Here is a 27,279-nt window from a genome sequence, read left to right as displayed (position 1 = left end):
TGGGTCAGCCGCATGCAAGGCAAATGCCCTACCCGCTGTGCTATCGCTCCGGCCCCGAAAAGGCACAGATAGGACCGAGTCTCCTCGGAGCTCCCTGGGTCATCTCTCTTGGGAGTGGCACGGACGCAGGAAAGGGCAGCAGGGATGGGTTGGGGTCGCAGGAAGGCCGGGGGCTCTGAACGACGCCAGCTGGGGGCCAGGACCCACCTTCCTGGGCTTGGGAGGGGAAAGCTTCCCAGTGGGCCCACAGAATCCATGTGTCCACTTCTCCTTGAAACCGTGTCCACCAGGCTTGTGGTCAAGGGTAATCCGCTCCCAGGAAAAAGAAATCAGCACGTACTGCAGCCACTAGCGAAGCAAACACATGTTCACAAAACCACAAACACGATTATTCGCTGGGACAGGACAAAGGAGGAAGTGGTGCTTCTGGGCAGGGCGTCCATTTTTCTTGCATAAAACCTATCCCCAGTCAAATAGTAAATGAAATTCCTTCATATGGGGTGTGTGAATATGTGTGTGTGTGTGTGTGTGTGTGTGTGTGTGTGTGTGTGTTAGACCAAAACCCTGTCCACCTTCTACAGGACTGAGAACTCTGAATAAATCTGTCTGGCCAGGGAGATAGCTCAAAGGGCTGGATCATGTTTTGCATGTGGGGGGCCTGGACTCAGTCCCCGGCACCACATGGCTCCCTGAGCACTGGCCGGGAGCACTCCCCAAGCACAGAGCTGGGATTAGCCCCCGAGCGCCCCAGAAAGCAGGTCGCAAGCAACAAGAAGTTGGCTCCGGGGGTTGAACGAGGGCTGGTGTCCGCCCTTACAAAGACTGGTGTGGTGATTTATTAACAAGAACTGTCCAGAGCTGCCCCCTGAGGCCGCCTGCGTACCCCCAGAGCAGCTCCCTGGCACTGGTCAAGAGCCCAGGATCCGCTGACCAGGGCTGGACTGCCAATCTGTAGAATCAACAGTAACCTATTAAGTGTGTTTACAAGGTGCCAGGGGCCCCGCCGGGAAGCAGAAGTGAGCAAACATTACCCACATGAACCACTCAAGGACAGACACAAGGACACAGCGTGCGGGCACCCAATGAGGCTCCGTGATATGGACTGGCCGTGAGGGGGGGGGCGTCCTCCTGTCTCCGCGGCACTGGGGGGGGGCTGCCACTGTGCCAGAGCTGACAGCGTCTAGGCGGGCTCCGGGGAGCCTGAATCCCAGGAGATGGGTGAGGCAGGGTGGAGTGGAGGAGAGGTAGAAGGTAGTGGTTTGCGCACACACACAAGCATACACACAAACACACATACAAACACACACATACACACACAAACACACAGACACACACAAAAATACATACACACAGACACACACACCACAAACACACGCACACTCACACAAACACACAGACACACACACAAACACATACAAACACAAAAATACACACACAAACATAACAAACACACACACATACAAACACACACACACACACACACACACACACACACGCCTGGGCCCGCGGTGGAGGGTGCAGCGCCCCCGCAGCCAGGTGCCCTCCCAAGCCTCGCCCGCGTGGAGGGGAGGACCCAGGTGTTGACAGACCCCGGCGGGGCGGCCCGATGACGTCACTTCCGGGCCGGGCGGCTATAAGCGGGGCGCGCGCGAGCGGTGCCGCTGCAGCAGTGCCCTGGGCAGGCGCGCGGGCCGCTGGACGGACGGACGGACAGACCGACGGGTGGACGGACGGACCGACGGACGGGCCGACGGACGCACGGAGCCAGGACGCCGCCCCCAACCGCCAGCTGCGCCCCCCGCGTCACCATGCGCTCGACCGCGCTCCTGGCGCTGCTGCTGTGCGCCGGGCAAGGTGAGCGAGGCGGGGGCCCGCGGGATAGGTGGGGGCGCCCCGAGCCCGTCGCGGGGGTCCCGGTCCCGCACCCGCCCCGGCCCGGCCCCGGCCCCGCGCCCGCCCCGCGCCCCGCCGCCCCGCGCCCAGCGGTCAGCACCGCGGACAGCGCCGCCGCCCCGGCCCGGCCCCGCACAGCGACTCCCGCGGGCTCGGCCTGACCCGGAGCCCCAGGCCGCGCCCGAGGTCCGGCTCCGTGTCCCGGCCGGCCAAGGTCACCGGGGGACCCGAGCGGCTGTGCCCCCACCCCTTCTCTCCCGGTCCCGCCTCCCCTCCTCCGGCTTTGGCCCCCGAGTCCCCCGCAGGATCTCTGACGCCCCTCCTCCACGCCCCCCCTTACCCCTCCCCGACCCCCGGGACCCCTCTCTCCCCGCCCTGGTCCCACGCGCCGCTTCCCCAAAGGGGGCCCAGCCCGCCCCCTCCCCCTCCTAGCAGCAGCCGTGCCCGGTTGGGGGGAGCCAACCATCCCCCGCTTCCTCTCCCCGGGGCAGTTTGTGAGAGGGATCCCCAGGGTCAGGGGCCCGGGTGGACACAGCCGGGAAGGAGCGCAGAAGTGACGTCCAGCTCTCTCTCTCTCTTCCAGTCATCGCCCTCCCCGTGAACAGCCCTATGAATAAAGGGGACACCGAGGTAAGAAGGCCTGGGGGTGCCCTGTGCTGGGAGGGTTTGGGCCCCCCTCCCCCAGACACCTCACAGCCGGTTCCTGGGCAGCTGCAGGAGTTTGTCTGGCACAGATCCAGGAGCCGGCACTGCGGCTGCCGAGCTTGGGGACAGCTTGCGAAGAGCCATCAGGCCGGCCGGCCGAGTCCCCGCTGTCCTGCCGGGAAACTTCCCCACACGCGCTGAGCCCGCAGCAGGCCCACGGTCCCGGGCGCTGGGCTTGCAGTTGGGCCCGCACCTCCGAGCATGCTCCCCCACCCCCACTGCCTGCAGCAACTCCCCCCACACACACACACACAGGCACACACGCACACACAGGCACAAACACACACAGAGGCTCACACACACAGGCACACACACAGAGGCTCACACACACACAGGCACACACACAGAGGCTCACACACACACAGGCACACACACAGAGGCTCACACACACACAGAGGCTCACACACATACAGGCACACACACAGAGGCACACACAGGGGCAGTCCCTCACAGCTCTCCCCCAGGGCCGCAAGGCAAACACTCTGGGTCTCCAGCCATGGTGTCTGATGGCGGGCTCACTCAGGAGGGGCCTTGGGATGCTGGTGGGGGATTATGTGAGCAGCAAGACCCCCCTCTGGCTCCTGCACCCCTGGGGTGTAGACTGTGCCGTGCTTGAGTTAGATTCCCCCCCTCCCCGCCACACACACACACACACACACACACACACACACACACACACACACACGCTTCTCTTCTTTTTCTGTGTTCTTTCTGAGGCTGTGGTTGAAACCCAAAACATCACAGGCCGGAGAGGGAGGGAGAGAGGGAGAGACAGAGACAGAGACAGGGGGAGGGAGGGAGAGAGGGAGGAAGAGAGAGAGAGGGAGAGAGGGAGAGAGGGAGGGAGAGGGAGGGAGAGAGACGGTACAGCAGGAAGGACACTTGTCTTTCCTCCCCAGCACCGCAAACGGTCCCCTGAGCACCCCGCCAGGAGTGATCCCTGAGCACCGCCCAGTGACCTGAAAACAAAACAACAGCAAAGAACATCCAATAAAAGCCCCCCCGCCCCCCGCCTCCAAGAGGCTGCACTGCCACTCGTCCCCTCAGATTCCCGGCTCCTGGGGAGGGCGTTTGCCTTGCACGCAGCCCACCTGGGTTCAGTCCCGGCCTCTCATAGGGTCCCCCGAGCACTGCCAGGAGGAATTCCTGGGTGCAGAGTCAGGAGTAACTAACCCCTGAGCGTCGCCAGGTGTGACCCGAAAAGCCAAAAAAGAACAAAAATAAAACGATTCCCTCCTCCTCCTCAACCGCAGGCCGGTCCGTGGACTCCTGCTCGCCCTCTGGGTTCTCGGGCAACTCCTGAGCCCGCCCTTCTCTGTCTGCACCGAGTCCCTGGGCAGGAGGGGAGAGGGCAGGGCCACAGAAGGCAGGCGGCTGGCCTGCAGGGGGGCGTCTGCCTCCCTCGCCTTCACCCGCCCGTCACCCCTCACTCCCCGGCCCCCGCCCCAGGGACGGGCAATGTGGCGTCTCAGTGTGAGCGGGTGGGGTGGGGGACAGGTGGCAGGAGCTTCCCTGCCAGATCCCTTGTGGGCGACAGTTTGGTCGCCAGCTTGTGCCCAAGAGCCTGGGCCGGGCCCCGGAGCAGCCGGCGGAGAGCGGAGTGTTCCAGCCCGGCTCCTGGGACAGGTTGCCTTGGCACCCCGGAGTGCAGCCGCCGCCCCCTCCCTCCCCCCCCCCCCCCCCCGCCAGCGCCTCCCGCCTCTCTGCCCAGCTCCAGGCAGCCGAGGCGGGGGTTGGGGGAGGTGTGTGGCCCCTCCTGGGGTGCAGGTGTGCCAGGGGTCGAACCCTGGCCTGCAAAGCCCTCCCAGGCCCCAGCGGGCACTGCCTGCACATTTTGTGTGTCAGATTAATCAGGAGCGTGGCCGTCCGCCCCTGACTTGCATCTGGGGGCCCGGGATTTGGCACCCCATGCACCTCCAGCCAGAGTGGCGGGGGGCGGGGGAGGGTGTCCACTCACAGGTGACCATGGAGCCAGCCTGCAAGGCAGTCCCTGCACCACCCTCCCCAGCTGGGTCAGCCCCGTGGCTGTGGTGCTCACGCCCTGTTTGCAAACAGAAGTGAGCGAGGGTGGGTCTTCACTCCCTTCTGGGGAGTCCAGGGAGGCTTCCTAAAGGTGGCGGCCTTCAAACCAGATATCCTCATGAGAGGGTATATACCAGACTGGAGCCAAGGCGGCCTCTTTGGAGAAACAGCACGTGTGGGACGTGCTGTTTCTCCTCATCTGATACACTGTAACTGTAACGGGAGTTTCTGTTGCTATTGTTCTCACTGGCTGATAAGACAGACCCCGGCCCCTGAGCCCGGCACCGACCCCTAAACGCCAGAGGGGCTGTTCCCATGTCCCAGCTGGAAGTTAGTGCGGGGTGGGGGGGGCTGGGGGGACAGGACGACGGGACCGGGGGCTGCACACCCAGTCGTGGCCGCCCCCCTGTCTTCCAGGTGATGAAGTGCATCGTGGAGGTCATCTCCGACACACTCTCGAAGCCCAGCCCCGTGCCGGTCAGCCAGGAGTGCTCCGAGACCCTCCGCGGAGGTAGGCCAGGCGCGGGCAGGGTGGGTGGGGTCCGGCGACAGGTTTCAGCAGATCCTGCCCCAGGGCCGATCCCCGCCAGAGGAGACTCGGGGGGGTGCAGACTGGGGTCACCGCCCGTGTGCGTGGAGTGATCAGACTAGCAGAGGCACCGGGAGGGCCCCGGGCCACGGGGCGTGCAGGCAGGAGGAGGCCAGGCCGCAGCGGCTCCCGGCGGGCGAGTGCCCCCTGGTAGGCAGGAGCGGGTCCGAGCGCTTTCAAGCAGCTGCAGGGGGTCCGGCCTGGGCGCCGGGAGGGGGCTTTGAAAGGGACGTTGCAGGCGGAGGGGTGAGAAGCGAAAGCAAGAAGCACCGGGCAGGGGCTGGAGTGATAGCACAGCGGGGAGGGCGTTTGCCTTGCTTGCACTCTGCCAACCCGGGTTCAAATCCCAGCATCCCATATGGTTCCCTGAGCACCGCCAGGGGTGATTCCTGAGTGCATGAGCCAGGAGTGACCCCTGTGCATTGCTGGGTGTGACCCAAAAAGCAAAAAAAAAAAAAAAGCACCAGGCAGATGGGCAGCGGGAGCGAGATCCAGAGGCGGCGGGGGGGGGGTGCGTTTAGACCCCCAGCCTCCAACCTCCCTGGAGGGGCTGCGCCTCGGGCTGAGAAGGGGGCGGGGGCTCTCCGGGGCGGCGAGGAGCTGCCGGACACCTGGAAAGGTGCTGGTTGCAGCGCCGTCCCGAGAGTTTCGGGACTCGTTCCCTTGGGCTTAGCTGAAAATGCTGACAGCGACCCCCACCCCCACCCCCCGCCTGCCCCCTGCAGATGAGCGCATCCTGTCCATCCTGAGGCACCAGAACCTGCTCAAAGAGCTCCAGGACCTCGCCCTCCAAGGTACTTTGGGCTGCTGCCCCCCACTCTGGCCAAGCTCGGGAACTGGGGGGCTCCAGGGAGCAGGTGGGAGGTCCAGCGATGCCCTCTCCCTGGGGTGGGGGTGCCCTGTGGGCCCATTGTAAAGTGAAGGGGTTGGGGTCCTGTGTCTCTGGAATCCAGAGAATGAGGAGGGGCTCAGAGACCCCCAGGCGGTACGGGGTCAGTCCAGGAGAGATCCGGGTTCCGAGAGGTGGGCGGCTTCTCCGGGGTCGCGCATTGTGTCAGGGACATGCTGGGACCACGTGCCGCTCTGCTCCCCCGCCGTGTCTGGGAGGGCACTCTCAGGTCAGCTGAGGCGAGGTGGGATTTCTGGACAAGGAAGGACCCCCTTTCTTCTTTCGACTTCCTGCTGGATGGGGCAGGTCACACCTTGCTTGAACCCACCCCCGAGGAGACGTGGTGGGCCTGGCCCTGAGCTCGGTCATCCTGCCAGAGTGGAGGGGACACTCCCGCTCTGGACGCGGGCTGAGCTCCTGGTGCAGACAGGAGGGCGGGGCCGGCAGCTTGAGCCCCCCACCCCCAGGAGCGCCCTCAGACACGGAGGTCCTCCCTGGCCAGTGCAAAAAGTGGCCTTTTCTGCCCCTGTGCCAGCCTCGAGCTGCGCACCAGGATTGTTTGCGGGCGGGCAGGGCCAGGACCCCCACGGGGGAAGGTCTCCAGCACTGCGTCACATCTGCTCCCCGCCGAGTAAGGACCCAGCTTCGGGCTGGGTCTTGGCTAAACCCAAGGGTAAACCCGAGATGTTTTTTAAAATTTAGCATTGAGGGCCAGAGTGACAGTACAGCAGGTAAAGCATCCGCCTTGCTCGCGGCTGAGCCAGGTTCAGTCCCTGCCCCCCATACCAACTCCCGAGACCTCCAGGAGGGACCCCTGAGCGCAGAGCCATGAGGAAGGCCCCCAAAAAAACAAACAAAAACAGCCAAAGAGTATTGAGTAACTCTCACTATGTTTAAGTATAGTATAATGATGCTGTTTTAGGGGGCATGTTCTAAAATACTTACACACACACACACACACACACACACACACACACACACCTCTGTGTGTTTAGATAGAAACTGTTGAGGGGTCAGAGCGATGGTCCAGCGGGGAAGGCATTGGCCTTGCACACAGCAGACCAGGCTCGATCCCTATCGTCCCGTACGGTCTCCTGAGCACCAACCAGGAGTAATTCCTGAGCACAGAGCCGGGAGTAAGCCCTGAGCACTGCCAGGTGACCCAAAAAGATGAAAAAAAAAAAAAAAAGAAAGAAACCCTCCAGCATTGTATCTCTGCGTGTGAGTACACACGTCCTGGGTGACGTCTGGGCCCCACGTGACCCTGGGTACAGATGTCTGTCTGTCCCCTGTCCTCCGCCCCGGACCCCTCCCCCTCCTCTGGGCTCCCTTCTCCTGCACCCTGGGCCTCAGCACCCTCATAAACGAGAGTCCAAAGGGGGAGCCCAGGGTGAGGGACTAAGCAGGGGGTTGGCCCAGCACCGACTCGGACCCAGTCCTTGGCCTACGCCACCCTGGAAGGCTGCCCCAGCAGTGTCCATCATGGCAAAGACTCACCTCAGCTGTCGGGCTTCCCTGAGCCAGGGGCCGGGACCCTCAGCAGCCACTGCAGAGCACGGGGGTCTCCGGGTCATCACGGTGCCCACCCTGAGCCCGGCACAGCCCAGTGCTTCTCCCATCGCCTGGATTTGCCGGGTTCAGGGGGTCTGAGCCAAGAGCCCCCTGAGGGGACAAGCACCTGTGTGACCTACCAGAGGGCCCCCTCTCCACCAGCCCGGACCCCCTAGACCGCGTTCCCGCTGAGTCCAACACTCACAGCAGTGACTCTGACCCAGGCGCGAAGCAAAGGAGAAACAGTCGCAGGGGCGGGGCGGGGCGGGCGCCCCCCCCCCCCCCTGCACACTCGGAAACGGCAGTGCTGCTCTAACGCAGGTGCCAAGGAGAGGGCGCGGCAGCAGAAGAAGCACAGCAGTGGCGAGGACGAGCTCGAGGGGCAGAGCGACCAGGCCCCGCCGAAGGGTAGGGCTGGTGGTGAGGCTCGGGAGGGCGCGGGGCGCCGGGCAGGTCAGCTCTGAGAGGTTGGGAGCCACGCCCCTAGGCCTGTGAGGTCTCGGCGCTGCTTCCCTTTACAGGGGGCACAGGCCTGCAGCAGAGACAGACGCTGCCCGGTCTGGGCACCCATGGGTGACACTCCAGGAACTCCAGGACAGGAAGTGTCAGGCAGGATAATGCCCAGGACAGGAAGTACCGGGGGAGGGTGATGCCCAGACAGGAAGTAGGGGGTGATGCCCAGGACAGGAAGTAGGGGGTGATGTCCCAGGACAGGAAGTGGGGGTGATGCCCCAGACAGGAAGTAGGGGGTGATGCCCCAGACAGGAAATAGGAGGTGATGTCTCAGGACAGGAAGTAGGGGGTGATGCCCCAGGACAGGAAGTGGGGGTGATGCCCAAGACAGGAAGTAGGGGAGGTGATGCCCAGGACAGGAAGTAGGGGGTGATGCCCAGGACAGGAAGTAGGGGGTGATGTCTCAGGACAGGGAGTAGGGGGTGATGCCCAGGACAGGAAGTAGGGGGTGATGCCCCAGGACAGGAAGTAGGGGGTGATGCCCAGGACAGGAAGTAGGGGGTGATGTCCCAGACAGGAAGTAGGGGGTGATGCACCAGACAGGAAGTAGGAGGTGATGCCCAGGACAGGAAGTGGGGGTGATGCCCAAGACAGGAAGTAGGGGATGATGCCCCAGATAGGAAGTACCGGGGTATGTTGAGGCTCTAGGACAGGGAGTATCCGGCCTCACGGGCAGGCAGCCTCAGCTTCTTCCTGGTAGCCAGAACAGAGGCCCCCTGGCCTCAGGATTTGGGGTTCCCACATAGTGTAAGTTTCAGAAGGATCCCAGAGAAGAAAGTCGAAGTTCGGGATTTCTGGGCTGCTTTCTTGAAAGCAGAGAGCCTTGCGGGGCCGAGGTGATGCCTGACCGTCCCCCTGATGGGCGCACCCACCAGCTGCCCCAGGCCCTGTTCTTGGCAGAGGCGCGGCAGGGATACAGGGGGGAGGGCCCCAAATCTCAGCGGGCGTCCAGCTGGGTCAAGGCAGGAACGTGGCCCTGGAGGCTGCGGACGCCCCCGCCCCTGACTGCAGCCAGTGAGGGGCTGCACGGAGCGTCCAGCTCAGAGGTGAGAGGTGACCTTGCCCCAGGCTCCTGTGGGCGGGCCTTGGGGCTGCGTCTCCGCGGCGTCTTGCGCCCCTGTCCCCATCTAGTTCACGGGGTCTGTGGGGAACGGGTCTGGGAGTGCCCAGGAGAAGTCCTTGTGGGCGCCTCTGCAGAACGGCCCCCTCCCCGCCCCGGCCCTGTCTCGGGCAGCCCAGACAGACAGGAGCCGTGTCCCCGAGGGACGGGGCTCGCTGGGACCTCACAGCCACCCGTCAGCACCCCAATTTCCACTCAGGACAAAGCTCCCGGGGCACATTCGAGATCAGAACAACTGCAGCTGTGCTCGGGCGCCCAGCCCTGCTGGTGGAGGAGGGCGGGCGGGGAGGGGGGCGTCGGGCGGGGCTGGGCAGACGAGGTCGGGGACCCTCCGCCTGTGGCCGAGGCCCCGAGCTGACCGTGCCGTGGTCTCCGCAGGCGGGACGGCAGCGGCGCCCCCCGAGGAGGCTGCCGAGAAAAGAGAAACGTCTGAGGAGGTGGAGGCGGAGGGAGGCAGGCCCCGGGCCTCCTCCCCGGAGCCCACGCAGGCGTCCAGGGACCCCGACGGCCAGGCCCCCGGCCAGGGGGAGACGCCCCACACCCACCCCCCCGCCAGCCAGCCTGACCCCGTAGACACAGAGCCGCAGGCCGAGGGCCACGGCGAGGACCACGCACAGGGGCCCGCAAGCACGGAGCAGGAAGAGGAGGCGGCGGAGGAGGCCGGCGCCAAGGCCCAGCCTGAGGAGGAAGACCCCACCTCGGCGCTCAGCGCGACCCCCAGCCTGGGCAGCAAGGGTACGTAGGACACACGCGTTGGGGGGGGAACAAGCGGGAACCCCACCCCACCCGGGAGCTCCTTCAGTCTTCACCCCACCCCCGGAGGCAGGGATAGTCTCTGGTTTCCCGAGGGGAAACAGAGGCTCAGAGAGGTTGCGTCACGGGGCCAAGGTCACACAGCTGGTCGTCAGTGCTTCGAGTGCAGCCCCGGGTGTCTGGCTCTGAGTCCACACGTCCCCCTCTTCCTCTCAGCTCCTGCCCACCGCCCCCTGCCCCGGGAGCAGGGTGGGCCGGGGGACGGGGCCAGCAGCACGACCACCAGTGTCTGATGAGCTTTGGGGGCGCCTTGGTGTTTCCCGGGGGCAGAGGGGCCTTGAGCCTCGGCAGCAGCTTGCCGGCCGCCAAGGCCCCGGGGTGCAGGGGCGCGGGGAACCCCCCCTTGCTCATCTTCCTGCTTCCGCCCACCCCCTGCCCCAGGTGGGCCCGAGGCTCCGGCCGTGGACGGAGCAAGGAGGAAGGAGGCCGCGGAGGCTCGGCCCCCCAGAAGGAAGGCGGCGCGGGAGCACGGCCGGCCGCAGAAGGAGCAGCAGGAGGAGGAGGAGGAGGAGGAGGAGGACGGGGGGCAGCGCCCCGGGCCGTGGGCGGACGCCAAGCGCTGGAGCAATATGGACCGCCTGGCCGAGGAGCTGGCCCAGCCCGACCGCTCCATGCAGCTCGCTCTCCGGACCCCGGCCAGCGAGCCCAGGGCCCGCGGGCCGGCCCGAGGCTGGCGCCCATCGTCCTCCCAGGAGGACAGCCTGGAGGCCGGCCTGGCCCTGCGGGGGCGCGGCTTCCCCGAGGAGAAGAAGGAGGAGGAGGGCAGCGCCAACCGCAGGGCGGAGGTGGGTCCGGGCCGGGGGTCACGGGAGCGGGGGCTCGGGGTGCCCCCCAACCCCGACCGGTGCCTGGGAGCCGGAGGGGGTGCAGGGAGGTCCCGGATGATGGGCCGGTTGGGATCTTTGTCCTGCAGCCCTTGGGGGGTTTCTGCAGAGGAGGCGACAGGACTGGGGGGGCCGGGGGACAGGGGGAGGCGGAGGCGGGTCTGAGCTCCCGGGGTCTGAGCCAGTCCGGGGCAGGGGAGCCTCGCGGTAGCCAGAGCTCGGCAAGGCAGCTGCCAACAGTGGTCAGCGCTCCGGCCCAGCCACGCTGCTGGGGGCCCTGGCAGACGGGAAGGCAAGGACTGGCCTGGCCTGGGACAGGGACAGGAATATGAGAGAGAGAGAGAGAGAGGGACAGAAACGAGAGGGGGAGAGAGAGAGGGAGAGAGAGGGGGGTGATGGGAACAGTGTGACTGTGAGAGAGATAGAGGGAGAAGAACAAGTGTGTGTGTGTGTGTGTGTGAAAAGGACAGGAATGAGTGTGTGTATGAGAATGAGTATGTGAGAGAGTGGGAGCGGTGTTGAGTGCGTGTGAGAAAGATAAGGACAGGAACGGGATCTTGTGTGTGTGTGTGTGTGTGAGAGAGAGAGAGAGAGAGAGAGAGATCAGGACAGTGAGGGATGAGTGCGTCTATGAGAGCACATATGTGTGAGTGTGAGTTAGGGGCAGGAACAGGTGTGTGTGTGTGTGTGTGTGTGAGAGAGAGAGAGAGAGAGAGAGAGAGAGAGAGAGAGAGATCAGGACAGTGAGGGATGAGTGCGTCTATGAGAGCACATATGTGTGAGTGTGAGTTAGGGGCAGGAACAGGTGTGTGTGTGTGTGTGTGTGTGTGTGTGTGAGAGAGAGAGAGAGAGAGAGAGAGATCAGGACAGTGAGGGATGAGTGCGTCTATGAGAGTACATGTGTGAGTGTGAGTTAGGGGCAGGAACAGGTGTGTGTGTGTGTGTGTGTGTGTGAGAGAGAGAGAGAGAGAGAGAGATCAGGACAGTGAGGGATGAGTGCGTCTATGAGAGTACATGTGTGAGTGTGAGTTAGGGGCAGGAACAGGTGTGTGTGTGTGTGTGTGTGAGAGAGAGAGAGAGAGAGAGAGAGATCGGGACAGTGAGGGATGAGTGCGTCTATGAGAGTACATGTGTGAGTGTGAGTTAGGGGCAGGAACAGGTGTGTGTGTGTGTGTGTGTGTGTCCATGTGTGTGTGTCCTTCTGTGTGTGAGAAGGGCGGTGAATGCCAGCCAGGGGTGCCACGTTGCACAAGTCAGGCCCGCCCTGGACAGGAGGCAGCAGGCTCAGGTGCGAGGCTCCGGGCAGCACGTCAGGGCCTTCCCCCGCACCCTCGTCCTCACCGCGTCTCTGCGCCTGTGCTGGGGCCCCTCCGCTGACAGTGCTCTCTCCCCAGGACCAGGAGCTGGAGAGCCTGTCGGCCATCGAGGCAGAGCTGGAGAAGGTGGCCCACGAGTTGGAGGCCCTGCGGCGCGGCTGAGGCCCCGGCGTCCTGGCGCTCCTGTCCCCTCGGCAGGCCCTGGGCAGACCCCCGGGCGCTGCTCCTGGTAGGGAGGTGGCCCCCAGGCGGGCCACCCTGGCCCCCGCCCCCCCGCGCCCCTCCTCTCTCTCCGGCCCCGCCCGGGCGCCCCTTTGCGGGTGGGCCCGGCCGCAGACGGCCGTCCTGTCCTCTCCGGACACAGGCAGCTTCAGACGCCCCCTCCCCCACCCGCCCGCCGGCTGCGGCTGCAATAACTTCCGGTCTGCGAGCGCGCGGGCTCCCGGCCGGCCCGTGTGCAAACCCGTCAGGAGGAATAAACCTGCTCTGGGCTCCGTGCGGTCTCTCCACTGGGGGGGCGTCTGCGTCTGAGTGGGGGCTTCAGCCGGCTGCATGGGGGGGGGGATAGCCCACTGCAGGGGCGCCCTCACGGGGCTGGGGGCACGTGGGGGCTGGTTGGGAGGACATGGAGGGGACACTTGCACGTGGACACGTCTCTGGCGACAAGACAACCGTCCAAGCCCAAGGCAAGGGTGGCCCCCAGCCTTCCGGTGTCCCCAGGGGGCGGGGACAGGCCGGGTATTGGGATCATGACTCTGGCAGGTGGGCAGGATGGTCACACACACACACTTCTGGACACCCAGACACACACACACTCACCCCTCCCGGCCCCCTCCCCCCGTCACTGCCTCAGCGCGTGGTGCTCGCCGTGAGGGGAGCCCCGGCCCCAAGGAGAGCTCAGGCCGGCCTCCTGTCTCTCCGAACCTCCATTCCTCACATACAAAATGAAGACAGGGGCTGGATTGATAGCACAGCGGGGAAGGCGTTTGCCTTGCATGTCGGCCGACCCGGGTTCGAGTCCCAGCATCCCATAGGGTCCCCCTGAGCACTGCCAGGTGTGATGCAAAAAAAAAAAAAAAAGATAAAACCTCCCGGGGCTGGAGCGATAGCACAGCGGGTAGGGCGTTTGCCTTGCACTCGGCCAACCCGGGTTCTAATCCCAGCGTCCCATATGGTCCCCTGAGCACCGCCAGGGGTAATTCCTGAGTGAAGAGCCAGGAGTATCCCCTGTGCATCACCGGGTGTGACCCAAAAACCAAAAAAAAAAAAAAAAAAGATAAAACTTCCCTCCTGGGCCCAGAGTGCGAGCACAGCAGGGAGGGCACCTGCAGGCGGCCACGGGGGTCTATCCCCGGCATCCCACAGGGTCCCCTGAGCACCACCGGGGGGGGGGGATTCCTGAGTGCAGAGCCAGGAGTGAGCCCCCAAAGCAAACCCAAACCCTCCTCCGTACTCACGGCCTGGTGACCCGCAGAGAAGCCACATGGCGGCCAAGAGGGGTCTCGGGGCGCATCTGGGTCTCCTGGAGGCAGGCAGGGGGTGCCCACGGCGGGCGGGGCCGACCCCACGCGTGGGGGGAGGCGTCTCCCGAGTGTCCCCCAGCCTTGCCCCCCACCCCCGGGTTCTCGGGGAGAGTCAGCACCTGGAGCCCCGGGACCCCTGGGCTGGAAATGAGCCCCCAAAGGGGGAGCATGAGCGTGCCCCCGAGTCACACGGCAGGGACAGAGGCCCCGGGCACCCCACCGGGCACCTCGACGCCCAGCAGCACGGGTGCAGGGAGCGCCAGCACACGGGCTGCAGCTGACCGACTCCTGTTGGGGCCCCCTCCCAGGGGGCGGGGCTGTCCCCGCAGGCCACCTGGCATGTGTGTGTGCGGGGGGCGGTGCAGGGGTTCTGGAAGGGGTCCTGGGTGCTCCGGAGGGCCCAGGGCCAGGAGGCCCACCGCCACCCGTGGAAGGAGCGGTCCAGGGCCCCTCCCCCGGGGTGGCCGGCCTGCACGAAACATAGCGGGGGGCTGTCCAGCTACAGCCCCGAAGGGGTGGGGAGTGCGGGGGCCGGCCCAGAGGCCGCCAGGGAGAGGCGGGCTGGAAGCTCAGGACCCCCCAGGGAAGCCGGCGGCCAGTACAAATGCCTGGAAATGGCGGAGTCACAGGGACACAACCAGGGTGTGTGTGTATGGGGAGGGGGTCACAGCGCCTCGACTGGTCAGGGAAGGGGCCGGGGGTGTCCCCTGCACTTTCTCCCCAGCCTCGGCTGTCTTCTCTGAAAGGCTCGGCGGGGATCCAGAACATTCCGGGACGCGTCAGGTGCGGTTTGATTTCAGTAGTTTATTTTGGAGGCAAAGCAGTGCAAGGGGCCCCCGGGGCTCGGGCGCGAGCGGGAAGGGACAGGCGGGTGTCCACGCTCGGGCTGTGCAAACGCGGCGAGCCAGCCAGGTGCCCCCGCCGGCCCTTCCCCCAAAGGTGGCAGCGGGGCAAGACCTCCAGGTGGCCAGTCACAGTCTCTCTCCTCCTGTCCTCTTGGGTGCAGGACCCCGTCCCCGTCCCCAAGGCCCGAGCCCAGGCCCGGGCCACCTCCCCGAGTGTCCACGCCTCACACGTCCATCTCTGCCCAGGGGCTGCCGGCCAGTGTGGGTCAGGAACCCACTGCCGCCCGTGGGCACCGGGCAGGCAGGGGTGCGGCCGGGCGGGGGGCCAGCCAGTGTGGGAGGTGTGAGGTGGACGGGCAGCCCGCCCCCGCCCAGTACAGGAACCACAGGAACCGTTTCACCGGGATGCGGGGAGGGGGGCCGGGGCCACAGCGAGGTTGGGGCGTCACTCCCGCCCTTCCCAGATCCTGGTCTCCGCTGACCCCTGGGGCGAGGACTCGGACGCCTCCCGTTCTCCAAACTCGCCCTCGGTCTCGGCGCGGGCGGGATCAGCCCCGGGGCCCGGCGGTAGCACTGGTCCTGCAGGGCCGAGTGAGGGCCGCATTCGAGGGGGCAGCCAGAGGTGGGGGCCTTCATCCTTCCTCCTCGAGATGGGCGGCCCCCATCCAGGGTATGCGTGGACCCTGACAGAGGGGGGCCTTGGCGTGAGACAGGCACCCGCGTCGCGCCCGGGGTCCCCCAAGAGCCGCAGGTGTCAGCGCGGCCTGGGGTCGGACCCCCTGGGCGGGGCCCCCTCCTCCGGGGCTCCCCCAGGACTGGCCCACAGCAGTCACAGAGACAGACAAGGGGCGCGCGTGTTTGTGTGTGTGTGTGCGTGCATGCGGGGCCGCCTGCACTTGTGCCCACAGACCCCAAAGCCCCCGCGTGTGTACACTCCGGGGCGAGGACCGCCCGGCCCCCTGCCGCCCGCCGGCCCCTCCGCCCGCTGAGATCACGACATCAGAGTCAGGTTAAACGTTAAAACAGAGAGAAGAAGAATCAGATCATCGGGAATTCTCAGGGGCCGCGTCACCGCGGGCCGCCGCGGGCTGGCTTGGGGCGGCGTGGCCCCCCGAGTCGTCCCCTGGGTCCTGGGCGCGCTCCGCGGCTACTGGGACGAGGCCTTGGTGGCCAGCGAGGCCACGCAGTGCTGGAAGCTGGGCGACACAGCGGCGGTGCAGCCCAGTCTCTGGTGCGGCAGCTTGGCCGCGCCGCCTGCCTCCGCCTCGGCCGTCCAGGGTGGCTCCGGGCCCGTCCTGCAGCTGGGGCTGGCGCTGCGCGTCCGCTCGGCCGTGGGGCTGCCCGCCTGCTCGGCGGGGAGCCGGCCGGGCCTCGGGGGGGCGCCGTCCCCCGAGGCGGCTGCCTGCCCGGCGCTCGGGTCCTGCAGGATGGTGGCGATGTGGTTCAGGAGGTCCGTGAAGAACTCGCTCACGCCCTCGTAGCCTGCGGGGGAAGACGGGGCGAGGAGGCAGCGCTCAGCCGGCTGCGGGAGCTCACCCCGGCTCCCACTCGTCACCCCGACAGTCCCGTCCTACTCCCCTTCACGAGCTGGGGCCGTCACATGGTGCGTCTCCTGGGCCCCCCCAGCATGCCACCGACTCCCTCACATGACCCGAACCCCCAGGACGACGGGGAAGGCAGGTCGCAGCTCCGGGGACATCTGTCGTACGGGCAAGGGCCCACCGGGGGGAGGGCGTGAGGGTCCCCAGAGCCCTGGGCGTGGGGGGCCAGCACCCTCTGGAGGAGCGACCCCGCCCCAGCAGCCGGGATACACCATCCCTCGCCCCCGCTTCTCCTGCGCTGAGCTCGGACATGCCGAACAGCCGGCAGATGAGAGGGGCCGCCCGCAGGGAGCGTCACGGAGTGGGAAGGACGGACGCTCGCACGTGGGTGGGAACTGCGGCCGGTACCGAGAGGCCCACGGCCCAGGGCACTGCAGAGGCATCACTGGCACCGAGGCCGTGCCCACCCCGGGGTTGCACGCGGTTTAGGGCTATCTGCAACGCCGGGGACGTGCAGGTGGGCACCCCCTATTCTGGGGGACAAGCCATGGCCCTCTGGGGGCAGGGGGAACACAGGGCTCAGAAGCTGCGGTTCCACAGGCCCAGCCGGGATTGAGCCCGCAGGAGCCAGGCAGGAAACCTGAAGGCCATGGCTGACTGCACAGAGACGGGCAGCACCTGAGTGCATGATGCGGCGCGTGGGGTGGGGGGCAGCGAGGCCTGGGACAGGCCTGGGGGTCACAGGGAGGCTCTGGGACAGGCCCGGGGGTCACAGGGAGGCTCTGGGACAGGCCCGGGGGTCACAGGGAGGCCTGGGACAGGCCCAGGGGTCACAGAGAGGCCTGGGACAGGCCCGGGGGTCACAGGGAGGCCTGGAACAGGCCTGGGGGTCACAGGGAGGCTCTGGGACAGGCCCGGGGGTCACAGGGAGGTCTGGAACAGGCCTGGGGGTCACAGGGAGGCTCTGGGACAGGCCTGGGGGTCACAGGGAGGCTCTGGGACAGGCCTGGGCGTCACAGGGAGGCCTGGGACAGGCCCGGGGGTCACAGGGAGGCCTGGGACAGGCCCGGGGGTCACAGAGAGGCCTGGGACAGGCCCGGGGGTCACAGAGAGGCCTGGGACAGGCCTGGGGGTCACAGGGAGGCTCTGGGACAGGCCCGGGGGTCACAGGGAGGCCTGGGACAGGCCTGGGGGTCACAGGGAGGCTCTGGGACAGGCCTGGGGGTCACAGGGAGGTCTGGGACAGGCCTGGGGGTCACAGGGAGGCTCTGGGACAGGCCTGGGCGTCACAGGGAGGCCTGGGACAGGCCCGGGGGTCACAGGGAGGCCTGGGGGTCACAGAGAGGCCTGGGACAGGCCTGGGGGTCACAGAGAGGCCTGGGACAGGCCTGGGGGTCACAGGGAGGCTCTGGGACAGGCCCGGGGGTCACAGGGAGGTCTGGGACAGGCCTGGGGGTCACAGGGAGGCTCTGGGACAGGCCTGGGGGTCACAGGGAGGCTCTGGGATGGGCCTGGGGGGTCACAGGCAGGCCTGGGACAGGTCTGGGGGTCACAGAGAGGCCTGGGACAGGTCAGGGGGTCACAGGGAGGCCAGGGACAGAGCTGGCCTTGCGGGTCATCTTGTCGAGGCCGCCCCCGCCAGGCGGGCCGAGCATGCCGGGCCTTGCGCCTTCCTCCCAAGGCCTCTGCCAGAAGCTCCGTCACGGGGACCCCCTTTCAGCGTGGGCTCGGGGAGGCGCCGAGGGGTGCAGGGGTCCCCACTCCCAGCCCGCGCTCTTCCTCCCGGAACAGGCCCCCAGGTGCCACCCCGCACCGCCCCTGCCCTGGCTGTGAAGTGCAGGTCTGGGCCTGACGCAGGTTCCCTGGGGAGGGGGGCTGCTCGCACCCCGCAGGACCTGGCGAGCACGCCCCACCCTGCACCCACACACAGCAGGCGCGCCTCTGTGGAGAACAGAGCGCCCTGGGCGGCCCCGGGGGAGCTGGCGACGCTGTTTCCAGGGCCGCCGAGCCGGGACTGGGGCGGGCTGCAGGGGCCTCCAGCCCGCCTGTGGAGCGGTCGCGGGGGTCTCTGCTCAGCCCCCTGGGCCCACAGCGGCGGCGGCAGGGCAGAGCCAGCAGCTGGAGGAGTGATGCCCATGGGCAGGCTGCCAGCCGAGCCCCCCCGCCCTCCCGCTGGGGCCGGGCTCAAACAGGCTCACAGCAGGCGCCGGGGCGCGAGGAAGAAGAAAGAGCCGCGTTTGCACAGCCCGTGGGCACTCCCGGGCGGGAGGACCAGATCCACCTGGCCGGGGCTAAGGCAGCTGGTCAGTGTGGGACTCCCAGGCTGGTCCAGGGGCCGGGGGCTGGGGGTAGTGAGGAGGGAGGAAAATATGGGTGGAAGAGGCGGAAGAAGGGTTAGGGGAATAGGGGTGAGAGAAAAGGCAAGGAGGGGCATGGCCACATGGGAGGCCCCGCCCACCTGAAGAGACCACGCCCATGGGAGGCCCCGCCCACATGGAGAGACCACGCCCGCGGGAGGCGCCGCCCACCTGGGAAGGCGTTGACGTCGATGACCGCGTGCTGGCCCGTCTGGTTGTTGATGATGATGTCGATGCCAAAGAGCGACACGCCCAGCGCCTGCCGCAGCGCCCGGGACAGCTCGCGGATGACTTCGTCACTCGGCCGCTCGAACACGCCCTCGATTTTGTCCAGCTGTGGGACACCAGGGGTGCTTGAGGCCGGGGCCAGGGGTGGCCGCCGAGCCCCGTGGGCGGTGCTGCTGAGGGGCGGGGGCGAGCAGTCCTCTCGGTGACCCGCGGCCGGGGGGCCCTGCCAGAGTCTGGCTTCCTAACCCCTTTCTGCAGGTGCTGGGTTAAGGGCTCGTGGGGCAGCAGGGCGGGGGAGGGGGAGGGGCAGGCCTCCGCTTCCCAACGCCCCTTCTCCAGCCGGGAAACCCCCGGAGGCCCTTTGGAGGGACGCAGCCTCCTCGGGTGCCAATCAGCCCGTGCCTGCTGCGGCTTCCAGGGGCCCTCGGAGACGTCCCCACCACAGCTGACCCTCCTGTCCACTCTCAGGCTGGCTCCAACGCCAGGCGCCAGGCACAACGCGGCTCTGCACTGGCCCCGAGGGAGCCCCTGGGTGGCAGGAAGCGGAAACGGGGCTGGGGCTGTGTCTGGTCTAAAGCAGCTCACCCCAGACAGCAGCGGGGCCCCAGGGCCCAGTGCACCCCACCCCACGGGCCTCTGGGCACTGCCCCCCCGCTGAGCCCCAGGCCCCGGCCCCCCTCATCTCAGGCGATTAATCCCGCCTTTTCACCCAGAGATGAAATCAAAAGCAAGAGCCATCCCAGAACTGGACAGAGGCCGGGGCCTCCTGACCGCCGAGGTCATGCACAACTGTGCATGGGGAAGGAGGAGGGCCCGGTGGGCACTGCTGTGTGAGGGCAGGTTGGAGAAACTGAGGCAGCGGTGGCAGGAGCAGGGAGGAGCTAGGGTGAGGTCAGGCGGGCCCACTGGCGCCCACACGCCCTGCCAGCGCCCCTGGCCTGGAGGCCCGCAGCGGGTGCGGGAGAGGAAGGTGGCATTCAAGGGCACTGGGACTCAAGGGGGGCGGGGGCCGGGCCCGACGTGTGTCCTGAGGCCTGAGCGACCAGGCCGCCATGTCCGGGTGCTGCCGGGCCGGGGTCCCCGGGCAGCCCTCCCAGCCGAGGGCAGGCGTGAGCAGACAGACCGTGGGCTGGGCCCGGCACCACTGCCGTGACCAGAGAGGGCAGAGAGGTGTCAGGACGCGCAGGGGGCACAAGCCGAGCCTGCTGGGCTCCCCAGACGAGGACGAGGCGAGCAGAGGGGCGAACCGCGGGCAGGACCCGGGCCCCTGGGGTGAAGCGGGGCGTCCAGCCAAGTAGGCGTCGCGGACAAAGCGGGTCTGGAGACCCCCACGCCAGGGGCGCGGCAGCCAGCAGCAGCTCAGGCCCGCGGGGGCCCCATCCCAGTCTGGCGGGGAGCTCAGTGGCGGTGGGGCCGCGCCCGCGGGGTACGTACCGCGGTCAGGACGGAGGAGGACTCGGGCTTGGACACGTTGTGGCTGTTGAAGAAGATGGACTCGCGGTCTGCGGGAGGAAAGCAGCAGGACGCCGTTGAGCCGGGGCAGTTCCACCACCCGACAGCAGGGGGCAGCACCACCCCAGACTCAGCCCCGGGGGCCAGGGCGGCCTGGGACAGGTGGGGGGGCGTCCCTACCCCCTGGGGAGCCGGGCCCTTGGGTGGCACAGGCTGGATGGACGCGTGTCCGGCCGGGGCTTCTGCGTCAGCATCTCCCCCAGGGTGACAACCAGCATCACCTCGGGGACCTGCCTGGCCCCCAGCCATACGCCACCACCTCGGCCGAGAGCTGGCACCGAATTCCCTCCGTGGCCCCGTCCCCCAAAGGGGGTCTCCCTGACGGAGCAGAGCCCACGGGCACAGGCCCAGGGCTCCGAGGCCCAGGAACTGCCACTGCACCGGCATCCCAAGACGTTCCGGGGCCCGCCCGGAGGCCCTTTCCCGGGGGCACTCGGGAGCGGGCGGGGTTCTGCAGTGTGCGGGCCGGGCTCCGCCGGGCCTGGTGCAAGTTCCCGACCCTTGGGCAGGGTGCGAGCGGGGAACGAACAGAGTGGAACAGGTGTCGGCAGAGACTTCAGACCGGCTGCGGAAGCTGCCCCGTGTTCCCCGATGTCCCCACAGTCCCGGGGCCACGGCCTCAGCCCCTGGGGGGGCGTCTCCAGAGCAACAATGACGACCAGCCGAGTATCTGTGGGTTCCCGAGCGGCGAGTCTTGGGGTCAGACTGAGGCCAGCGGTGGGTCAGCCGGCGGGGGGACACAGGCTCAGGGCCGGACTGTGTCTCCCACCACCCCCGGCCTCCACCGGGGCTCCGAGCCAGGACTGCACCCCAAGAGGCCCCGCACCTGGGGGGGTAAATCAGCCTTTCTGGGGGTGGCACCGCCAGTGCCCCGGGCAGACATGATTGGGGGGTGCCCGGCGGCGGGGCGCAGAGGTACCTGGCGTCCTTCCCGCCAGCGGGGCACTCAGGCCCCTGGCCGCCCCGTGCTGCCCGGCTGTCCTCCCGCCGCTCCGACCAGAGCCGGTCCAGACTGGGGGCACCGGAGACGGTCCCGGGGGGGAGCCTGGGGAGAATAAACACTGTGCAGGCACCGCCTCGGCCCAGGCGCCGTCAGCCAAGAGGAGCGAGCCTGGGGCGGGGGGGCGAGGGACGGGGAGCTGCGGGGATGGTCACCACACGGCTATGCCCTGCGAACTGGACGCTCCCTGACAGCCACAAGTGGACCGCGGAGACCCCCTCCCCGAGCGGGGGTGCAGCCCCTCCTGGGACCCCGCGGGCTGTGGGCAGCTCACGGGTGGCCCGTCCCCATCTCGCGCTGCAGCGTCCTGGCTCTGGGCGTCCCCCTGGTCAGTCCCACGGCAGCTCCCTGGGGAAGACCCCGAGGCCGTGGGGAGGGGGCATGTCCATGCCCAGCTCAGAGGCTCGGAGCGCCAGGGCCAGTAACGACCCCCCACCACCACTGCGGCCTCACGCTCCACAGGCGTCGTGTCACGGGGCACCCCCCAGCTCCGCTCCTGGGCCCCTCTCTCCCCTGGCCGACGGTCGGCCCCTCCCACGAGACGCCGGCCAGTGCCCCGGGACACAGGAGCGGCCAGCAGAGCTGGGGGTCCCCAGGGCACGTCATCCTCTGAACCCCCGGGGAGAGGCGAGGGTGGGGGTCCTTGGGGGTCTCCGTGTGCACAGAGTAGGGGCACCCACTGCCCAGAAGGTGCCCCTGGGGTCCCCCAGCTCCAGGGACGGACCAAGGAAAGAGCCGGCCCTGAGCACCCTCGGCTGACCCCCAAGCGGGGGTGCAGCCCCTTCTGGGAGCCCAGCGGACTGCCCCCCCCCCGCACCCCGTATTGTCTGGATGGGGAAGCTGGGCCGGGCACAAAACCAGGATGCAGGGCTGGGGCTGGCGGGCACCCTGACCCCGCTAGGCCCTTGGTGACGGCACCGTGCCCCAGGACAGGAGCACGCCCAGTCCCATTGGCCTGTGCAGGCGTGAAGGACCTCCCGGCTCCCCGGAGCTGCCCCAGCAGGCCCAGGGCACCGCGGGCAGGGACTCAGGCGGGGGAGGGGCAGGGCGTGTGGAAGGAAGGCGTCTCCCTTGAGTCCACTCACTCATGCTCCGGGGTCCCCCGTCGGCACTGGGGACAGTGGCCACTGGGAGATGCACTCGGGCTGCAGAGCCCAGACGGAGGGCGCCAGGCACTGCGCCAGCAGGCGCCTGGGAGGCGAGTGGGTGCTTCCTATGTGAGCCAAGGGGCTGCCCGCTAGTGGCCCGCCAGCCTTCCAGGAGGCGACAGTGTGGGGAGGGGGAGGGTCTCGGAGCGACTGACATCAACGTGCCTCCTGGGCATTTTTTTGTTTGGGGCCACACCCAGCAGTGCTTGGGGTCACTCCTGGCGGGGTTCGGGGACCACATGTGGTGCCGGACACTGCACCCAGGTCAGCCCTGTACACGCCGGGCGCCCCCCACTGCATTCCCGCTCCAGCCCACCCCCAACTTTAAAGCGTGTGTTTGTCGGAACAAGTACCAGCCTCAGAGACCCCGACCCCAGGATCCCGGCGTGGGGGGGCTGGCACAGCCAGAACCCTACAGACCGTCTCGGGGTGGAGCCCAGGCTGCTCGGGGAAGCCGGGGGAGCAGGGGAGGGGCGCCCCAGGTTGCTGGGGTGCTGGGGGCGGGGGGGGGGGGCAGGGCCTGCCCCTGAGACACGCCTGGGACCCGGGGCAGAGTGTGAAGCTCAGGCGTGGGCGGTCTGTGAGCGCAGACCCCGCTCTGCTGGGCTGGCCCCGGCTATGGCAGATCTGGCACTGTCCACTCCCCTGGCTCCAGCCCCCGGTGCCCCCGGGACTCCTGAGCGCTGCGTGGGAGCCCCCACACATGCCAGAGCGGCAGAGCGCTCACAGGCCTTCGAGGGTGATGGTGCCACCCCCGGCCCCCTGAGGGACCCCTAAGGAAACCCTGTGGCATCTAGAGATGCTGCCAGCGTGGCCAAGGTTTCCGGAACGTGCTTCACGGACGCCTCTAGAACCGCCAGCACTGGGGTGGCCCCACCCCCAGCGACCCCATCCACACTGGCGATGGCACAGGAGACCCTGGTGAGGGCACAGCCGTGGGGAAGCTGAGCCCTGGAGCCAAGCCCATCCCGCAGACTCCCTCAGAGGCGCCAAACTGCAGCCGAGAGCGCCACCGGGGCCACGGCAGGAGTCAGCCACTGACCCCGAGCCACAACAGGAGTCAGCCACTGACCCCGAGCCACGGCAGGAACCTGACACTGACCCCGAGCCACGGCAGGAAACTACCACTGACCCCGAGCCATGGCAGGAGTCACCCACTGACCCCGAGCCACAGCAGGAACCTGCCAATGACCCCGAGTCACGGCAGGAACCTGCCACTGACCCCGAGCCACGGCAGGAACCTGCCACTGACCCTGAATCATGGCAGGAACCAGCCACTGACCCCGAATCATGGCAGGAACCAGCCACTGACCCCAAGCCACGGCAGGAGCCTGCCACTGACCAAGAGCCACGGCAGGAACCAGCCACTGACCCCGAGCCACGGCAGGAACCTGACACTAACCCTGAGACACAGCAGGAACCTACCACTGACTCCCGAGCCATGACAGAAACCAGACCTGAGCCACGGCAAGAATCTGCCACCAGCCCCGAGCCACGGCAGGAGCCTGACACTGACCCCGAGCCACGGCAGGAACCAGCTACCAAGCCACGGCAGGAGCCTGCACATATGCAACACCTACTCCTGACAGGGTCCAGGACCGGCAGGGCCGGGGGGCCCGAGCCACCGAGACACGCCACCAGGAGCAGGTGCAGGAGGCCAGGCCCCTTCCCCAAGCGGAGCACGAGAGAACGAGCCGAGCCCAGGCCTCGCTTTCCCTCGTGGCCCACCACTCTCCCTTGACACCCGGGGCGTCCGGGCAGGGGACACTTGGCGGGTGGCCACGGTGCCCGGGGCGGCCGCTGAGCTTCGGGGTGCAGCTCGCAGGTCCCCGAGCCGCAGCGCCGGGACGGTGGCCGCTCCCCAGGCCAGGCGCGCGCCTGCCCAGTGCTCTTTCCCGGGCGCGGCCCCCAGCCCCCACCCCCCAGCCCCGTGAGTTACCTGACGTGCCCGCCGAGAAGTTCTTGAGCGAGGGCCGCTGGACCACGGTGTAGGACTCGCCGACCACGAACACCTTGTAGAGGACGGCGTTGTGGTTGATGAAGCTCTGCAGCACGCAGGGCGGCCGGATGGCCTTCAGGCCCTCCTGGTTGAAGATGATGGCCATCTGCGGGGCAGGGGGCCGTCAGGGCGGCCGGACACCCCCGGGAGCCACCGACCCCTGCAGCCTCCCCCCCAGGCCGCCACGAGCAGCTGGGCAGACAGTGCACTGCACAACCCACTCTCGGCGTGTTGCTCGGGGGCCACACCCAGCAGGGCTCTAGGGATCGCTCCTGGCTCTGTGCTCAGTGCTCAGGGGACCCTACGGGACGCTGGGGATGGAGCCCAGGCTGGCCCCCTGCGAGGCGGAAGCCCTCCCGATGTGCTATGGCTCGGGCCCAAGGCTGCCTCGTGATAAACGCTCACACTCGGGCCCACTCCGAGCACTCCGGCGGGTCACCTGTGTCCCCGTGTCCCTGGAACCAACCCCACGTCCTCTTGACAGCTGATGATGCTGGGAAGGGACGGAGCTCAGGGCAGCGACACGGGGCCCCGCCAGTAGGGGGTGGAGGGTGGGGGACAGCTGGAGGAAACTCCTGCACCCGGCTAAGGCCAGTTTGCCCAGGGCCAGGCCCGCAGGGGTGTGTGGGGAGGAGATGCCGGGGCCGCGGCCACCCACTCCTCAGGGGCCACATAGAGGCAGGCCACCACCGCGGGAGAAGGGCCGTGTCCGCACGCATGCCCACCCCACCGGTCTCCCGGACCCGTGATGTGAGGACGGGACAGCGAGGGGGACAGTGAGGGTGACAGCGCGGGGCCCGTCCTAGCCCGGCTCTCCCTGCTCAGCTCTGAAGTGTGAAAAGCTTCTCCCCTGTGAAACAGCAGCAGTCACGGCCGCAGTGCGCGGGGGTCCCGGGGGGCCCTGGGGGCTCTGAGGGGGCTCTCTGGGTTTCCAGCTCAGGGGTGCCAGGAATCAGGAAGGGCACGACAATGCGGGCGCCTTGCAGTCACCCCGAAATAGCACCCAACACATCCGGGTGTTCAAGCTACAGCGCCCCCCTGTGGTGGGGCAGACAGGGCTGGTCCCTCCTGGCACGGGGATGGTCCTCAGGGGGAGTCGCCGGCTTCAGGAAGAGGAGGACTCTGCCCGGGTGAGGACTCGGCCATCCCCAGAGCCAGGGAGGGGAGCTGGTGGGGCACAGCCAGGCTGAGGGCACCCCGGGGTCCCTCACTGTCTCCCCCTCAGAACGTGGACCCCCCCCACCTGAGCTGGCAGTGTGACGCTCACCCTGACCATGTTGGGGGGGCCGTGTGCAGGCGATCTGAGGGACCCCCGGGGGGCACTGGGGGCGGGCGTCTCTTAGGGACCCCCACGGGGCGCTGGTGACTGGGGTCTCCCTGCAGGGTGCTCTGGGGACGACATCTCCAACACCCGCTGCCCGGGGCTCCCAGGGGCACCCTCACGGGGGCGCCTCTGCGGGCCTAAGTGTGGCCCCAGGAAGCACGTGGAGGCCCAGGGGGGCCTGGTGGCTGCGCCCTCCCTCCCGAAGACCCCCCAGCCCTGCACAGCCCACAGCAGTGTCTCCCCCTGGGGCCTGCGGCCGTGCCTCCTGCCCCCTCCACCCTCTCCCACCCCCCCACCCCCCACCTGTCCCGTCCCTTCCCGTTCCCCCCCTGCACTCGGCCCCTCGGTCTGACCCGCACCGGCCAGGACAGTAGCCGGGGGCCCAGGCCGGGGGTCCCGCCCCCAGGGGCTCCGCGGCTCCCGCTCACCTCGTGCGAGTTGGTGCCATGCGCCACGCGGGTTTTGCAAACTGGGGGCGAGGAGAGAGGCGAGAGGGTCAGTGGGCGCGGGGAAGGGCGGGGGGAGGACTGGCCCGCCCCCCCCCGGCCCCCGGCCCCCGGCACGCACTGAAGGGGAAGTCCAGGCCGTGGCTCTGCAGCAGCCGCAGGGTGTCCTCGCCGCGCAGGCTCGTCAGCTCCATGAAGGGCGGGGAGCAGATCCTGTCATCTGCGGGGACAGGCGGGCGTCACGCGGGCCCGCCCCGCCCCCGCCAGAGCACCCTCTCCCAGAGCACCCTCTCCCGGCCACGTCCCAGGCACCACGGGACACGGCGTGCGACCTCCCCCCGACCTCCCCTCTCGACCGGGGACATTTTTTCCCAGCTCAGCGGCTGCCGTCCCCGCGCCCCGTGGGCTCAGCTGTAATCTCCCAACAATGCGCCCATTGAGCACTGCCCCGTCTGCAGGGGGGTCCTGGAGGAGGAGGGCCGGCCTGGACACTCGGGTCGTGCCCCCGTCACAGAGCCCCACCCCGGCCTCCCCAGGCCAGGCTGCCCTCCACCCCCCAGTTCCGGGCAGCCCCCCGTCTGCTGCAGAAGCTTCGGGGTTTCCAACCAGCTCAGGAGCCGCCCCTGAGGTGGGGGGAGGATGCACAGAGCCCCCCGCCCCGAGCGTGGGCCCAGCGGGAGGGCTCGGGCCAGCCAGGAGGTCGGGGGCCTCTCTGCCCGGCTGCCCAGGGGTGCTGGCTAGTCACGCTTCCCCCCAGCCCCTGGGAGGTGGAGCCCATAGCGCAGCCCCCCCTCCAACCCCCACCTGGAAGCCCCATTCCAAATCGAACAGGCGGAGGGCAGGGGTGCTCGGGGCCCGGGAGGGAGGGATGCAGCGGTGGAGACAGAGGTCAGAGATCAGAGGTCAGAGGTCGAGGTGCCCACTGCTGCCCTGAATCCTCAGGACTGGCCCCACCCCAGGGACAGCAGCCTAAACCAAGGCCACTTCAAGGTCACACGATGGTCAGAGCCAGAACACAGGCTGGGCAGGAAAGCCAGGGAGGCGAGCGTGGCAGCAGGCCCGGCTCCCCGCTCTGGCCTTCAGATGGGCACCCGTCGGCCTTTCACCCACCAACTTGGTAA

The 27,279-nt window shown here is 67.9% G+C and overlaps 2 protein-coding genes across 4 annotated transcripts in view; one reads left to right on the top strand and one right to left on the bottom strand.

The window, feature by feature from the left end:
• The first annotated feature begins 1,605 nt into the window (after positions 1-1,605).
• On the top strand, positions 1,606-12,729 carry CHGA (chromogranin A). 2 transcript variants are annotated; one of them, XM_055133224.1, is made up of 8 exons: positions 1,607-1,854; positions 2,477-2,523; positions 5,038-5,131; positions 5,935-6,003; positions 7,971-8,057; positions 9,661-10,017; positions 10,477-10,880; positions 12,314-12,729. In XM_055133224.1, exons 1-8 carry the CDS (start codon positions 1,809-1,811, stop codon positions 12,395-12,397), a joined length of 1,188 nt encoding a protein of 395 aa, XP_054989199.1. In that variant the 5' UTR covers positions 1,607-1,808; the 3' UTR covers positions 12,398-12,729. The 2 variants fall into 2 exon arrangements, with proteins under 2 accessions (XP_054989200.1, XP_054989199.1); XM_055133225.1 differs by lacking the exon at positions 7,971-8,057 and having other exon boundaries at positions 1,606-1,854.
• A 1,813-nt stretch (positions 12,730-14,542) lies between these two features.
• Positions 14,543-27,279, bottom strand: part of ITPK1 (inositol-tetrakisphosphate 1-kinase) — an 82,335-nt gene continuing 69,598 nt past the window's right edge. The window contains exons 5-11 of one of the 2 annotated variants that reach the window (XM_055130135.1): positions 26,280-26,378; positions 26,141-26,181; positions 24,329-24,494; positions 21,161-21,286; positions 20,164-20,231; positions 18,673-18,835; positions 14,543-16,085 (exon numbers count right to left, since the gene is read on the bottom strand). In XM_055130135.1, coding sequence (XP_054986110.1) covers positions 15,751-16,085; positions 18,673-18,835; positions 20,164-20,231; positions 21,161-21,286; positions 24,329-24,494; positions 26,141-26,181; positions 26,280-26,378 — 998 coding nt within the window. In that variant the 3' untranslated portion in view covers positions 14,543-15,750. The remainder of the gene's footprint in view (positions 16,086-18,672; positions 18,836-20,163; positions 20,232-21,160; positions 21,287-24,328; positions 24,495-26,140; positions 26,182-26,279; positions 26,379-27,279) is intronic. The other variant, XM_055130136.1, reaches the window with a different exon arrangement.

This window comes from Sorex araneus, chromosome 3 (genome assembly GCF_027595985.1).
Source record: "Sorex araneus isolate mSorAra2 chromosome 3, mSorAra2.pri, whole genome shotgun sequence".
Classification (NCBI taxonomy): Eukaryota; Metazoa; Chordata; class Mammalia; order Eulipotyphla; family Soricidae; genus Sorex; species Sorex araneus.
Note: the sequence above shows the minus strand (reverse complement) of the source record. Positions and strands in the feature narration are given on the sequence as shown.

Excerpts from the sequence above, each read along its gene's own strand:
- CHGA (XM_055133224.1), top strand. The coding sequence starts at position 1,809 with ATGCGCTCGACCGCGCTCCTGGCGCTGCTGCTGTGCGCCGGGCAAG. Across the intron at positions 1,855-2,476 it reads GCTGCTGTGCGCCGGGCAAG|TCATCGCCCTCCCCGTGAAC; the intron begins GTGAGCGAGGCG and ends TCTCTCTTCCAG. Across the intron at positions 10,881-12,313 it reads GCGCCAACCGCAGGGCGGAG|GACCAGGAGCTGGAGAGCCT; the intron begins GTGGGTCCGGGC and ends CTCTCTCCCCAG.